This window comes from Leucopleurus acutus (assembly GCF_964270905.1).
Source record: "Leucopleurus acutus genome assembly, chromosome: 8".
NCBI lineage: Eukaryota > Metazoa > Chordata > Mammalia > Artiodactyla > Delphinidae > Leucopleurus > Leucopleurus acutus.
In genome coordinates this window covers 13,257,095-13,274,479 of record NC_139151.1, presented here as the reverse complement: position 1 = coordinate 13,274,479, position 17,385 = coordinate 13,257,095, and the positions used below count along the sequence as shown (strand labels likewise).

Here is a 17,385-nt window from a genome sequence, read left to right as displayed (position 1 = left end):
GGAAGTTTCCTTGGGTGTAGCTGTTTCCTAGCTTGATATACACATGAAAGGAAAAAATACATGAAAATGCCCCCTTTCTCTTTTAAGACACTTTATAATTTATATTTCCTGACACTTGAACACATAATGTCAGATACTATTTAGTATTATGAGGCCTGTGTTTGATTATAAATCAGTTAATGCTTTTGTGTTAGATACATACATATAGTTCTTTGCTTGGGTTTATGTGACCAGTACTTTTTCTGTGTAGTTAAACCTTTTACAGTAGTTCAACAGGAAATGTGTACCATGCCCTATAGCATGTCAAGTTCATGCTTTTTCTTCCTTCCAAAGTATTTGGCTCCTCATAAGTTCTTGAGACCGTGTCTTTCTGTTCTATATAAAGAACTTCCTATGGTTTATTCTCTTCTTAGGAATGTGAACACTATCTTTATAGCACCATTCTTTTCCAGCAACCTTTGCAATGTTGTAATTTCATCTCCCCCACCATTTTCCTAGATCTGTGGTATGTATGCAAAAGCTTGCTGTTTGCTTTGGATGAGACTAACAATTTAGGAATCCATGACTAGAAATAGTATACTAAGATTTTTCTTACCAGAGATGGGAATATTAACACTAGTTCAGACATGCCATTGGCTTGGTAGTAATAGAAACATTTTAAGTGGTAATGGGGAAGTAAGGTGTGGCTTCTCTGTGTTTGTTTCTTGAGAACCCTTGAAATACCTTTTTTGGAAGGAACTGAGCCATGAGTTCTCAAAAAGAACTTTTGAGAGGGATGAGTTGATCAGAACAGAGCTAGCATGCTAAATTAAATCTCTCTGACATTACAAATATTTTATCACCTGTGTGAATAGACTTCTTCAGACTGTGTGCAGTTAGCGTGGGTGAAAAGGAATCTCTAGAGAGTTATGGAAAGCTTGGAAATACTGGAATATGACTGAGTAGAATCATAGCAACTGGTGACATTGCTTTAGTGTAGGGTCTCTTAACAAGCCCACTTTTAACTTCTAAGATTATACATTGTCTTCTCTTGGGATAAAATTGTTAGCTTGGTACTTCACACAAATACTAGTCATTCACTTACAAATTATTTATTTAAACTTTCCTAGCCATTTTTAGAGCCATTTTGTGAGATAGATTTACTTTGCTCATTTTAAGAGGAAACCAAATGTTTGTTTTGTATTCACTTCTTTGTTAAGTTTCTGCCCAGCGCAGTAGGTCAATATTTGTTCCTTTTCCCCTTATTTTCCCCTCTGAACCTTTTGGAGTCTGTTGACCATGTACAGGTATATTTTCTGATCTGCAATTTTAATGATGCTTAATTTTCTATTTTCCTTACTAATATTGTAATAGAGAAATTTTGTGGGGGTGTGAGGAATATGAGAGATTTAACAGGGGAATTTTGAGTTAGTCTACAGCTTCTGTCTTGGTGTCCTGAAGAGATTACAGCTGATGATATTATGTACAAGAAAATAAACCATGTCTTTTTGAAACTGTCTTAGTCTATTTCAAAAAGACTTCTGTAACAAAATACCAGAGGGGCTTCTATAACAAAATACCAGAGACTTGGCTTAAACAACAGAACTTTATTTTCTCACAGTTTTGGAGACTAGAAATATGCAGTCAGGCTGCCAGCATTGGTCAGGTTGTGGTGAGGGCTCTTCTCTGGGTTTAAAGACGGCCACCTTCTTGCTTTGTGCTCACATGGTCTTTTCCTTGGTGCAAGCATGTGTAGAGAGGGAAACAGAGAACAAACTGTTTGGTATCTTATAAGGATACTAATCCCAGCATGAGGGCCTCACTCTTATGACCTTATTTAACCCCAGTTCCTCCCCAAAGGCCTCATTCCCAAGTACTATCATGTTGAGAGTTAGGGTTTAAACATATGAATTTTGTTGGGGTGAGACAAACATTTAGTCCATAACAGAAGCGAATTGTTAGGTCTTGAAATATCCAGGTTTGGATACTTCAGAGTGTATTTTCTTTTAATTCATATTTCTTTTTATTCCAGCTTCTCATATCTGTCAAATGAAAACTTCTTGGTTTGATTTTTACTCTCACCAAGTTATTATTCTCTGTTCTTTCTTCAACCTTGCAAAGAGCATTCTACATGAACCTTCTGTGTCCTCATAAATCACTCACTTCCTAACCTCTTAAAATCTGAACACATACTATCTGGAAGGTGAATCAAAATATCCAACTTGAAAATTTATGAACTTTTTCTCAGTTCTCACCTTCCCCTTGTGCCATTAGGCAATGTTGATGCCCTTTCTTTGGTGTATATAATATTAAATCAACCTATTTCTTTTCTCTTTATAATGGTTTTGTCTTTTCTGTACTTGCTTTCTTTTTCCTTCTTATAAATATAGGCATGGCTCAAGTTTCTGTCCCTGATCTTTCTCCCTGTTTCCAGTCTCATATTTATAACTGTTTGCTGAATCCTTGCACTCTAACTATCCTTAAAATCCAAATGAGCAATCTGGAATTTATCATTGTTAACTATGGCTGGAAATCAATCTTCCCCTTGATTTCCCTGATTCTTTTAATGACTTGGTCATTGTCCCATTTACTTAGTCTTATTTTCTTAAATTTATCTTTGACTTCTCCGTTTCTCTTGTCCCTTATTGTCAACTACTTGTCAGGTTTAATTGGTTCTGCCATCACATTATTTTTCACCCCCTGCTGTTTGCTTTCATCTCCACTGCTTTGTTCAGTTTGTCATCATGTCATTAGACTATTTTAATAGACTCATAACCTTCTTTCATGTTTATTTCACATTGATTCACTTCCTTCTCTCCATTCTACTGTATTCAGTCAGATGAGTGTTACTAAAGTAAGGATTTGGTCATTCACTTTTTGGGAAAGTACAAATAGTTATTAAGATATGCCATAATTTGTTTCCAATTCATCATTCTCCATTAATCTAGTACGGTTCACCCAAAGGTACCAGACTGTCCTCCAAATTTTCCTTTCCCAAATGTGGCTTGGTCCTCTTTCTTTGCTCATGCCATTCCCATTGTTTTGAATGGATTATCTCCTATAACTCGCTATTAGAATCCTCCCCATCCTTCACGGCCTAGGTTCAAATACTGCCTCTTTCATAGGGCTTTCCTAGGTTTACCCAGTTACTTTTGTTGTCTCAACTTCGACATCCTGCTTTGTATCAAGTTATTTGTATTTATATTCATCTTTGCATCTCCCATAATGCCTGACACACTGGAGTCACTCAGTTAAGTGAGTTTTGAATGAGTGGTTGTTGAGATTGGGATGAAGTATTTTAGTAAAGAGAATTGATGGAATACAATGTTGATTCATCATAATTGGATTTTTCTTTCCTTTGAAAAATTTTAAGGTAGAAGAAAATGTAACTTTGAAAAGAGACTTACTGTTGGTTATAGTCTAAAAGAATGAAATCGGCATGCTTGGAACTTAAGCCTCCTCTTGCTGGCAGCATTATGCATTTAGAATCAAGAAACTTCTTAATCAAAGGATTATCTGAGGTCTAACTCATAAAACATGATGTCTGCCAGCAGTTTAAAAATGAGCTGTTTTTATGGAGTTGCACATGGTCTTTCTCCACACCCTTCCCTGAAGCTAATTTTTAAGAGGTGAGACTTAGAGAAGTTTGGTCATGCAATAAAATCAAAGGTGAAGAAAGACTAATGTGCTTTTCCTAAAGTAAATGCAGTATGAAAGATTTAGCATGTTGCCTTGCATTTTCATTAGTTTTCTGTTTGGCAATATAGTTGTTGCATTGTTCAAGGAATGTATTACAGTGAAACTTGAGAGTACTTTTTCACCTTTTCAGAATACCTTAAAGACTTCTTCCCCTCCCCACAGCAAAGCATTACAAAGACTTAATTTTTTTCACTTTCAAAATACAATCCTTGGTAATTCACTTTTGAGTAAAAAAAACAGTCTTTTTTATATGGGTTTCAAATGCTGCATTGGAAAGGGGGATCAACGTGGTGGAGTAAGAGGATATGGAGCTCATCTACTCCTAAAAACATGAAAAATACATCCACACGAGGAAAAATTCTCACTGAAAACGAACTGGAATCTGGCAGAAAAACTCCTATACAACCAAGGCTGCAAGAAAGATTCCCACATAATTGGGTAGGATGGGAAGAAAAACATCAGGCTGAGATCTCTGCCCTTAGAAGGGAACTAAGAGGAAAAGGGAGATAGCATGGGTGGACACTCACCCTGGGGAGCCACAGACTGGGCATCCCAGTTCTGGGATCCTGTGTAGAGGAGACAGGCCTCCTTGGCTGCTTGGAGAACCAGTGGGACAAATAGAAAGGCTGGAGAAGCCTAGACTCGACTTGTGAGGAGTATGCAGGTACTGGCTTGCCATCAAAACACATATTTAAAAGGAACAGAGCCAGTTGGAGCCTGACCATCAGAGATTCTGCTCCAGCAACTTGAGAGCAGACTCCACCCCTGACAAGGTGGTGACTGCCACTGAGTAGAGAGGAAATCTAGCCTTAGACCCTGTGCAGCCTCTAGTTCCCCCAACACCAGCCACACTCCCTATCAAGGTGATAGTGGCTAGCATACCCTGAGGAAAAATGTGGTTGGCACCTACATCAAGTTCAGCCCTCACACCAGAGACAGTGGCATATACAGTCTACAGTGGGATGCTCCCAAATAAAAACATCCCTCAAGACCACAATGGATAACTGTTTCACCTAAATTCATAGAGACAGAGAACATTAAGTAAAATGGTAAGGAAGAGGAACTACTCTCAAAAGAGCAAGAGAAAACCCTGAAAAAATAAATAATGAAACAGAGATAATCAGTCTACCAGATAATTAATTCAAGAAGTTTGTTATAAAAATGCTAAATGAATTAAGAAAGAGAACTGATCTAAGCACAGATCATTTTAACGTGGAACTAGAATCCATAAAGAAGACCCAATAAAAAAATAGATAATTCAGCTTCTGAGATAAAACACACACTAGAAGCAACGAATAGCAGACTGAATGACACAGAAGAATGCATAAGTGATCCAGAGGATAGAACAATGCAGATCACCCAATAAAGCAACAAACAGAAAGACAAATAAAAAAAAAATGAAAGCAACATATGAGAACTTCGGGATAATATAAAACATGCCAATGTTTATATTAAAAGGGTTTCAGAAAGAGGAGAGAGAGAGACAAGGGGATCAAACATGTATTTGAAGAAATTATGACTGAAAACTTTTCGAACCTAAAGAAGGAAACAGATACAGAAAGTACAGAGGGTCTCAAACAAGATGAACCCAAACAGACCCACACCAAGACATATCATAATTAAAATGGCAAAATGTAGTTAAAGGTAAAGAGAGAAGTCTAAAGGCAGCAATAGAAAAACAAAGAGGTATACACAAGGGAATCCCCATAAGGCTATCAGTTGATTTCTCTGCAGAAACTTTGCAGGCCAGAAGGGAGTGGCATGGTATATTCAAAGTCCTGAAAGGGAAAAACCTGCAATCTAGGGTACTCTACCCAGCAAGATTATCATTTAGAATAGAAGGAGAGGTAAATAATTTCTCAGAGAAGCAAAAACTAAAAGAATAAAGCAATACTAAGCTAAGCTAATACTAAGTGAAAACACAACTTTCCAAAATCTATGGGGTGCAGCAAAAGCAATTCTAAGGGAAGTTTATAGTGATACAGGCCTTTCTTAAGAAACAAGAGAAATCTCAAATGACAACCTAACCACCTAAAAGATTTAGAAAGAGAACACACAAAGCCCACAGTCAGTAGAAGGAAGGAAATAGTAAAGATTAGAGAGGAAATAAATTAATTAGAGATAAAACAATAGAAAAGATTAATGAAACCAAAAGGTGTTCTTTGAAAAGACAAACAAAATCGGTAAACCTTTAGCCAGATTCACTAAGAAGAAAAAAGGATGCAAATGAGAAATGAAAGAGAATAAAAACAAAAATAAACAAATAGGACCTGTTCAAACTTATAAGCTTTTGCACAGCAAAGGAAACCATAAACAAAATGAAAAGGCAACCTACAGAATGGGAGGAAATATTTGCAAATGATGTGACCGACAAGGGCTTAATTTCCAAAATATACAAACAGCTCATACACCTCAACAACAACAAAAAAACCCAACCCGATTGAAAAATGAGCAGAAGGCCTAAATAGACATTTCTCCAAAGAAGAAATACACATGGCCAATAGGCACATGAAAAGATGCTAAACATCGCTAATTATTAGAGAAATGCAAATCAGAACTACAATGAGGTACCACCTCACCCTTGTCAGAATGGCCATCATTAAAAAGTCTACAAATAACAAATTCTGAAAAGGGTGTGGAGAAAAGGGAACCCTCCTACACTTTTGGTGGGAATGTAAGTTGGTGCAGCCACTGTGGAAAACAGTATGGAGGTTCCTCAGAAAACTAAAAATAGAATTATCATATGTTCCAGCAATCCCACTCCTGGGCATATATCCAGACAAACCTATAATTCGAAAAGATACATGCACCTCTATGTTCATAGCAGCACTATTCACAATAGCCAAGACATGGAAACAAACTTTCATTGACAGATGAATGGATAAAGAAGATGTGGTACATATATACAGTGGAATACTACAGCCATAAAAAAGAACAAAACAATGCCACATTTGCAGCAACTTGGATGCAGCTAGAGATTATCATACTAAGTGAAGTAAGTCAGAAAGAGAAAGACAAATACCATATGATATCATTTATATGTGGAACCTAAAATATGACACAAACGAACCTATCTATGAAACAGAAACAGAATCACGGACGTAAACAATAGACTGGTGATTACGAAGGGAGAGAGGGGTGGGAGAGGGATGGATTGGGAGTTTTGGATTAGCAGATGCAAACTGGTATATATAGAATGGATAAACATTTATGTCCTACTGTGTAGCACAGGGAACTATATTTTATATCCTGTGATAAACCATAATGGAGAAGAATATGAAAAAGAATGTGTATATATGTATAACTGAGTCACTTTGCTGTACAGCAGTAATTAACACAACATTATAAATCAACAATACTTCAATTAAAAAAAACCAAAAAACAAAACAAATTAAAAAAAAAGAAATGAAAGAGAAATAGCATCTGATACCACAGAAATACAGAAAATCATAAGAGAATAACATGAACAGGTATATGCCAACAAATCGGACAACCTAGAAGAAATGGACAAATTTCTAGAAACGTACAGCCTGCCAAGACTGAGTCAAGAAGAAACAGACAACTTGAACAGACTGAACACTAGAAGTGAAGTTGAGTCTATAATTAAAAAAAAAAGAAAGCTCCCAGCAAACAAAAGTCCTGGACCAGATGGCTTCACAGGGGAATCCTGCCAAACATATAAAGAACTTATACCTATCCTTCTTAAGCTATTCCAAAAAATTGAGGAGGAGGGAACACTCCGAAATTCATTCTGTGAGGCCACCTGATACCAAAACCAGACAAAGACATTATAAAAAATTACAGGCCAGTATCTTTGATGAATATAGATGCAAAAATCCTCAACAAAGTATAAGCAAACGAAATCCTACAATACATTAAAAGGATCATATACCATGATCAAGTTGGATTTATTCCAGGGTCACAAGGATAGTTCAGCATACACAAATCAATGTGATACACCGCATTAACAGAAGGAAAGACAAAAGTCACATGATCATCTCAACAGATGCAGAAGAAGCATTTGACAAAATTCAGCATCCATTCATGATGAAAACTCCCATCAAAGTGGGTATAGAGGGAACATATCTCAACATAGTAAAGATAAAACAAACACACAGCCAACGTAATACTCAACAGTGAAAAGCTGAAAGCCTTCCTGCTAAATTCAGAAACAAGGCAAGGATGCTCACTCTCACCACTTCTGTTTAACATGGTATTGGAAGTCCCATCCACAGTAATCAGAAAAGAAAAATAAATAAAAGGTATACAGATTAGTAGGGAAGAGGTAAAACTTTTAGTTTTTAGTTTTTAGTTTTAGTCACTCTTTGCAAATGACATGATACTCTATATAGAGGATACTAAATTCTCTGCTGAGAAACTACTAGAACTAATAAATGAATGCAGGAATGATGCAGGATACAAGATTAATATACAGAAATCTGTTGTGTTCCTATACACGAGTAATGAAATATCAGAAAGAGAAAGTAAAAAAGACAATTCTGTTTAAAATCACATCAAAAAAAATAAAATTACTAGGAATAAAATTAAGCAAGGAAGTGAAAGAACTTTACTTTGCAAACTGTAAAACTCTGATGAAGGAAACTGAAGATGATTCAAAGAAATGGAAAGATATCCCAGGCTCTTGGATTGGAAGAATTAATATTAAAATGGCCATACTATCCAAAGCAATCTACAGATTTAAATGCAGTCCGTATCAAAGTACCCAGGACATTTTCTGCAGAACTAGAACAAATAATTCTAAAATTTATATGGAACTACCAGAGACCTCAAATTGCCAAGGCAATCCTGAGACAAAAGAACAAACTGGAGGTATAACCCTCCCAAACTTCAGACTATACTACAAAGCTACAGTAATCAAGACAGCATGGTATTGGCACAGAAACAGGCACGTAGATCAATGGAACAGAATAGAGAGCCCGGAAATAAATCCATGCATCTACAATCAATTAATCTACAACAAAAGAGGCAAGGTATGCAATGGAGAAAAGACAGTCTCTTCAACAAGTTGTGCTGGGAAAGCTGCACAGCCATGTGTAAAACAATGAAATTGTAACATTCCCTCACACTATATACAAAAATAAACTCAAAATGGTTTAAAGACCTAAATGGAAAATCTGAAACCGTAATACTCCTAGAAGAGAACATAGGCAGAACACTCTTTGATATAAATTGTAGCAAAGTTTTCTTGGATCAGTCTCCTGAGGCAAAAGAAATAAGAGCAGAAATAAACAAGTGGGACCTAATTAAACTTAAAAGTTTTGCACAGCAAAAACGAAAAGAGTACCTATGGTATGGGGAAAAATATTTGCAAATGATGTGACCAGCAAGGGGTTAATATCCAAAGTATACAAACAGCTCATACAATTCAATATTGAAAAACAAAACAAAACAAAACCCAAACCAATCAAAAAATGCGCAGAAGAATTGAATAGACATTTTTCAAAGAAGATATGAGGATGGGTAACAGGCACGTGAAAAGGTGCTCATCATTGCTAATTATTAAGAAATGCAAATCAAAACCACAATGAAGTATCACCTCACACCTGTCAGAATGGCTACCATTAAAAAGTCTAGGGCTTCCCTGGTGGCGCAGTGGTTGAGAGTCCGCCTGCCGATGCAGGAGACACGGGTTTGTGCCCCGGTCCGGGAAGATCCCACATGCCGCAGAGCGGCTGGGCCCGTGAGCCATGGCCGCTGAGCCTGCGCGTCCGGAGCCTGTGCTCCGCAACAGGAGAGGCCACAACAGTGAGAGGCCTGCGTACCGCAAAAAAAAAAAAAAAAAAGAAAAAAGTCTACAAATAACAAGTGTTAGAGAGGATGTGGAGCAAAGGGAACCCTTGTACACCATTGGAGGGAATGTAAATTGGTGCAGCCACTGTGGAAAACAGTTTAGAGGTTCCTTAAAAAACTAAAAATAGAACTGCCATATGAGTCAGCAGTTCCACTCTTGGTTATATATCTGGAAGAACGAAAACACTAATTTGAAAGGACATGTGCACCACAATGTTCATAGCAACACTATTTACAACAGCCAAGATTTGGAAGCAACTCAAGTGCTTGTCAGCAGATTATTGAATTAAGAAGATGTATATAGCACAGGAACTACACTCAACATCTTGTAATAACCTATAATGGAAAATCTGAAAATATATATATGTATATAACTAAATCGCTTAGCTGTACACCTGAAGTTAACACAATATTGTAGGTCAACTATAGTTCAGTTTCAAAAAAAGGATGTCTTGTGTATACACACACATAGAGACACATACACACACACCAAGGAATATTACTCAGCCATAAAAGAAAAATAATGCCATTTGCAGCAATGTGGATGGACCTAGAGAGCATTATGCTTAGACAAATACTGTATGATATCACTTATATGTGGAATCTAAAAAATAACACAAACGAATATATCAATATATGCAAAACAGAAACAGACTCACAGATACAGAAAACAAACTTTTGGTTACCAAAGGAAAGAGGGAAGGGAGGAGGGACAAATTTGAGGTATGGAATTAATAGATACAAACTACTATATATAAAATAGATAAGCAACAAGGATATACTGTATAGCACAGGGAACTATATCCAGTATCTTGTAGTAATAGATTATAACAAAAATACTGAATCACTATGCTGTATACCTGAAACTAACAGAATATTATAAATTAATGGTACTTCAGTAAAAAAGCATTTAAAAAGAAAAAAGTCACATTATTATAACAGGAAAACATGTCCTTTGTTTCTAAAGAGAAAAAAAATAGGAAAGGATAATATTTACATAAATTTGATAGACCATCTTTCTTTACTTCACTGATAATATGAAGCATGACATTTATTATCAGCTTCCAGGTGAAATATCATATTCCTTAAAAGGCAGGAAGTAAAGAACTAGAGGAGTTATTTTAGGGTAGATGGAGTATCAAATTACTTTGGTTAGAATTTAGCCAGGGCAGAAGGTTAGTGTCTGTGTAGAAGTATTTCTCTACTTGGCATAGTTTTCATGGATATGATTTTACTGTTTCCTGAAAAGTGACTGAGTATGATTTATTTATAAAATAAGTTCAGATTTACTTAGTAAATATTCATTGAGCACCTATTATATGCCAGGTACTATGTTAAGGGATAGATATCAAGAAAATAGGAGACTGTACCTGCTTTCTAGAAGTTTACAGTCTGGTACAAAAGAAGTGCTTTTTTGTAAGTATGATAATAGAGATGCCCTTGGTTACCAATATTCCATATGCGCTTAAAAACTAGATAGTTGTGGGGCTTCCCTGGTGGCGCAGTGGTTAAGAATCCGCCTGCCAATTCAGGGGACACGGGTTCAAGCCCTGGTCCGGGAAGATCCCACATGCCGCGGAGCAACTACGCCCATGCGCCACAACTACTGAGCCTGCGCTCTAGAGCCCACAAGCCACAACTACTGAAGCCCGCGTGCCACAACTACTGAAGCCCAGCTGCCTAGAGCCCGTGCTCCACAGCAAGGGAAGCCATCGCAATGAGAAGCCTGCGTACCGCAACGAAGAGTAGCCCCCGCTCGCCGCGACTAGAGAAAGCCCGCGCGCAGCAACGAAGACCCAATGCAGCCAAAAATAAATAAATAAATTTATTTTTTTAAAAAACAAAAAACTAGATAGTTGTGGAAAAAAATGTTCATGTGGGGCTTCCCTGGTGGCACAGTGGTTGAGAGCCCGCCTGCCAATGCAGGGGACACGGGTTCGTGCCCCGGTCCGGGAGGATCCCACATGCCGCAGAGCGGCTGGTCCCCTGAACCACGGCTGCCGAGCCTGCGTGTCCGGAGCCTGTGCTCCACAATGGGAGAGGCCACAGCAGTGAGAGGCCCACGTACCGCAAAAAAAAAAAAAAAAAATTCAGAGATAAACACACTTGTATGGTGATTATAATTAATACTCTTTATACCAGAGAATAAGGGAATTAGCAAAATAAGCCAACAAACAAACCGTGGGCTATATGTGTTTGTAAGAACCAGAAAAAGTTAAAATGATGGAAAGTTTTTTTTAATTAGTGAAATTCAAAAATGATTATTTTGGAATTAGGAGTCCACCTTTTCTCTCTCCCTTCTTTAATAATATATAGGGCCTGTTATCATATCATTTTAGTTAGATGTTGCCATTGTTTCTCTCTTTGTTTCTCTATTATCCTTCCCTTTCAAGATGTTAAGTTCTTTGAGAGCAAAGACTCCTAGTTGTTTTGTATTCCTCATAACACCTGCAGGTTACAGTGTTAAATAACGAGCAGACAGATGCTCAATACAAATTTGCTAAAGCAAAGTGGATTTTTTTTTTTTTGTCAAAAAGGACATTTCAAAAATATGATAGTCAGTATTGGTGATGTCAGTGTTAAGGGTGGAGTTTATCCTGTGTGGTGGGTTAAAATAGCTTCTGGTCTACAATAAGTAGAACATTTCAGTAATTTGAATTCTACAGATTCTGAATTGGCTATGTATGTATGTTTTCTTTTTGTATTGGTAGTCTAGTAATTCTTAGATATTCAAGTATATCAGAGTCTCAGATTAGTAGATGGACTTAGAATAATAATATTGATAAATGGACAGTGTAGTGGTGTTGAGGAGAGGAAAAAGATGAATATGATGCTCACATAGCTCTTTCCCTTTTTCCTCTTTCTTCTTTGTTCCTTATCTTCTCCTTTTAATGTAGAATTAAAGGGGAAAGTTATCATGCTGAACAGTTTTGAATTGGAGAATACAGGTTTGCAGTATTCTGAGGCAACCCTAATAAATTCTTTCAGTGCTTAGCAGTCTGTTAGGACCCTAAGCATATTTGCTAAATTAACTGTGTGTAGTCGTATTTTTTTCTCTCTGATCACCTCCCTTTCTGAGCTTCCGTTCATCTCTAGACTCCTATACTTTTGTGATTTTCGTTAATTCATTAGCAATTTAAAAAAATTTCCTTTTATGCCAGAATATATACCAGGTCCTGAGATAAGTTTGTACACAAGATAGAGCCCCTGAACCCTTTCAGGGGAGTATTTAATCTAATGAGAGGATAAAAACAAATACAAATCAGTTGTGAGTGACAAAGATACTCTGCGAGTAAATAGAGGGTGCAGTGGGAGTCTAGAAGGGGGCACCTAACACCGTCTTGTTATTTAGGGAAAGTTTTATAAGAGGAGATGATTTGTTTCTTGAGGGCGTCATGCTGTCTCCAATCTTCTAAAGTTACCTATCACAAGAAGCTCTGTAAAATTTCCTTACTTCCTTCCCCATCTCAAAGTAATTTGCTGGTCTATTAAACCAAAACAAAATTCACACAAAGACATCATAAATGAGAATTGATCCTTCTGAGGAGCATTTACATTAATGATAGGAGTTCGTTAACACAAATGTATTTTGTGTGTGTGTGTGTGTGTGTGTGTGTGTGTGATACACGGGCCTCTCACTGCTGTGGCCTCTTCCGTTAAGGAGCACAGGCTCCGGACGCTCAGGCCCAGCGGGCATGGCTGACGGGCCCAGCCGCTCCGCGGCACGTGGGATCTTCCCGGTCCAGGGCACGAACCCGCGTCCCCTGCATCGGCAGGCAGATTCTCAACCACTGCGCCACCAGGGAAGCCCCCACAAATGTATTTTTAATTGATGGCATGGGTAAATGAGTAATATATTTCTGAGCAGGAAAATCCAAGCGCAACCCACCCCTAGTCATAATAAAATAATACCTAACATTTATGAACCCTTAGTATTTGTCAGGCATTAAGCTAAATACTTTAGGTACATTATATTCAAGTGAAATACAGAAACATAGCAAACTCTTAACCCCCACTAATCCTCTCCCTCATTGTGTACAAGTACCCGATTCACTACAGGGACCTGGAAGAAAGTCTGCTTAAGAAGCCCAGTGGTGGGCTTCCCTGGTGGCGCAGCGGTTGAGAGTCTGCCTGCTAATGCAGGGGACACGGGTTCGGGCCCTCGTCTGGGAGGATCCCACGTGCCGCAGAGCGACTGGGCCCGTGAGCCACAACTACTGAGCTTGCGTGTCTGGAGCCTGTGCTCCGCAACGAGAGAGGTCGCGATAGTGAGAGGCCTGCGCACCGCGATGAAGAGTGGCCCCCGCTTGCCACAACTAGAGAAAGCCCTCGCACAGAAACGAAAACCCGACACAGCAAAAATTAATTAATTAATTAATAAACTCCTACCCCCAACATCTTAAAAAAAAAAAAAAAAAGAAGAAGCCCAGTGGCTTAGCACAGGAAACATCAATATTAGAATCCTTCAGTTCACTCATTTTCAGCCCTTTGGAAGTGAGATGAGATAACTGGGAGGGATGATTATAGCACGAAAAATATATATATTCAGTGCTGCAGTTGTCTTGACTTTTAAAAATTCAAAGTATGTAATTTATTTTGAAATTTCAAATGACTGTAAAGAAAGGCATCAGATGTTTATGTTTCTAAAAGTGGGTGGGCATTTTAAAAGATTCCTGTAAAACATTATTCTCTAATACTTATATTTATTGTATTATGTACTAGAAATTTATAAAGAATGTCTTTTTCCTTGATTTTATGTATTTATACCCATTCTATTTAGAGTTTTTCCTAATTAGTTGAAGGAAGCAACATTAAACAAAAGAAAAATGGTTAAATTCTGATGGGTTATCTTTCCTCTGACCCCATTGCAGTTTCCTATTTTGTAGGAGTGGTGACACTGAATTCAAATACTGTTTAGTATTTAGTAGTCTCTAGAATTGAGGTCTCACTCATTTTTTAAATGTGGAAAATTAACTTTTTTGAGATCTAATTTACATAAAATAAGATGCACTCATTTTAAGTGTACAGTTCACTAAGTCTTGACAGATGAATACTCATGTAACCATTACCTTAATTAATGTATGGAACATTTCCATCAACCCAAAAGGTTCCTTCATGTCTCTCTAGTCATTCTTACCTCTCCACCCCATCCTGCCCCTAGGCAACCACTAATCTTCTTTTCCTTACTAGTTTACTTTTTGCCTGTTCTACACTGGAATCATGTAGTATGTACTCTCTTTTGTATCTGCCTTCTTTTGCTTAACATGATGTTTTTGTGATTCATCCATGTTTGTTGCCTGTGTGAGTAGTTCCCTTTTTTTCTTGCTAAGTAGTATTTTATTGTAATGGCTGTACCACAGTTTGTTTATCCATTTGTCTGTTGATGGACAATTGAGTTGTTTCTAGTTTTTGTCTCTTATGAGCAAAACTGCTGTGAACATTTGTTTACCAGTCTTTATGTGGACATGAGTTTTCATTTATCTTAGGAGTGAAGTTGCTGGGTCATATGTAAATATATATTTGCCTTTATAAGAAATTTCCACCATTTTACATTCCCACCAGCAATGTATGAGAGTTCTAGTTGTTCCACATCCTTGTTAGCACTTGGTATTTATCAGTCTTTTAATTTTTAGCCATTCCAGTTAGTGTATAGTGGTATCTCATTATGATTTTAACTTGCATTTTCCTGAAGACTGCAAATGTTGAGCACCTTTGCATGTGCTTATTGGCCATTGGTGTATCTTTCTTTGTTCAAATCTTTTGTCCCTTTAAAATGTGTCTTCCATTATTGGGTTGTAGAGTTGTTTTTTTAAATATATGTCTGGATACAAGTGCTTTATCAGATAATTTGTAATGCAAATATTTTCTCCCAGTCTGTGCTTGCCTTTTCATTTTCTTATCAGTGTCTTTAGGAAAGCAGCTATTTAAAAATTTGAGTCCCATTTACCAGTTTTTTCTTTTATGGATGCATTTTGCATCCTAAAAGATCTCCGCCTATCCTAAGGTCTTGAAGCTTTTCTCCTATGTTTTCTTATGAAAAGTTTTGGCTTTTATGTTCAGGTCCATAATTTGCTGTAAATTAATTTTTGTGTAGGGTTATAAATTAAGGTTCAAGTTTGTGTTTTCTATTCTGGGATCCAGTTATTCTAGTTTTTCATCTGTAGTAGGCTCATACTTGTGTCATTTCATTAACAACAAGAAATATGCATATATATTCATTAACGTGCAATCTTTAGCGTTTCCTTTGTTTTGTACATCAGACTTATTTAAAAGATCATGGCTCTTTGTATAAAAATCTTAATTTTGAAGTAGTTTTTGTTTTCTAATCATTATACTTGTGTTAGTTTACATGTTTTGCATACTGATTTTTGGTAAAACACTTAGATTCTGAAAAGCTGGAAGTATATATTAAATCTTTGGCTAACAAAGAGTTCAGGATCTTCTGATCTTGACCTACGATAAAACAGCCCTGGGCACTAATCAGGGTTCTGTTTTGGGACGTCCCTATTCCTTTGGTTGTGGTCTTCTTTTTCTCACCTTACCTTGACAATTTTTGTTTGCTATTTAACTAGAAGGAAAACAAATTCTCTGTAGGAATCAGGTAAGTATATGAAAGAAATCAAAGAGTTGGTTGAACTCACAGGTTCTTTCTTTATCTTTCCTACTTTTTTTTCTCTTTTCTTTTTATTTTTTCTACGAGCCAAAGTCTTTCTTCCCTTGGACTTTTCCTTTTCTTCCTCCCTTTCAGGAGAAGAGCTGCAGGTGCTCTGTAAGCACTTCCTTCTTTTTTATAGTCTGTTTTTCTGAGTATATTTTATTGAGAGTAAGGTTGGACTTCTCTAGAGTTTACCATGGGATGCTTCTAGCCTAATGTCCCAAAATATTTGATTATCTTGGGTTTAAACACCAGTTAGAGCACCAAAAACACAGGAAGGTGGGGGAGGATTTTATATTACAAATTAATTGCATAGATGTGAATGGGCATTCTGTCTGTCTCCTCTCTAATACTTCATATTTTCCAGTTTGCCTTAGCTGTTTTTAATCTTGGAGCAATTCTGCTGTACCTCCCCTGTGAGAAACCAGTATATATGATTCTTTGTGATATTCTTGTGTTTGTTTTGCTTATGGGGTTAGTGCTCTTATTTTTTATATGGGTTTCATGTGCTACCTTGTGTTTCTCCAGACAGACTACAGTTCATTACTAATACGTAATTATTGTCTTTTTCTCTGTTTTCTCTTTCCTTCTCTCTTTACCCTTTGGTTCTTGTGCAGGTCTTGTTCAGCGTTGTGTGATCATCCAGAAGGATGACAATGGATTTGGGCTGACGGTCAGTGGAGACAATCCAGTGTTCGTACAGTCTGTCAAAGAAGGCAAGGCATTTTTACAAACAGTCTTGTCACTTGGGAGCAAACAGAGTAAGAATAGAATAGTTTAAAAATGTCTATTGCTTAGAATAAAATAATCACATACATTACAGGTCATCTGGCCTTATTGTGCTAGAGTTGTCTCTAGTGTTACGGTTATAGGCATGAATTTACCCCAGTTGATTTTCTTTTGTACTTTATGGAAAGAAAACAGTTCTTATATTGTCTTAGAAATCATATGACTCCTTAGTCATGATACTTTACTCATCATCACTTATAGAAGTTTGTGGAATTTTATTTCTTAATGGCACCAGAGATATTTGGGTAGAGACAGATTAAAGAAGGGGCTGTAGACTCAAAAATATCCATCCTTTTCTCCCAAATGACAGTAATATCTTGAACTACTATTACCATGTATTGAATACTTCCTTTATCTTGGTTGCTGTAATTTGAGGTAGGTATTTTTTATCTCTATATTACAGGTGATATCGAGGCTTAGAGTAGAAAAAAACATAAAATCTGTCCATGGTC

General features: G+C 37.1%; 1 protein-coding gene across 2 annotated transcripts in view; it reads left to right on the top strand.

The window, feature by feature from the left end:
- The window catches only part of ARHGEF12 (Rho guanine nucleotide exchange factor 12), a 140,257-nt gene that overhangs the window by 67,935 nt on the left and 54,937 nt on the right, over positions 1-17,385 (top strand). For both annotated transcript variants that reach the window (XM_082844836.1, XM_082844837.1), the window contains one exon: positions 16,762-16,860. In XM_082844836.1, coding sequence (XP_082700962.1) covers positions 16,762-16,860 — 99 coding nt within the window. The remainder of the gene's footprint in view (positions 1-16,761; positions 16,861-17,385) is intronic.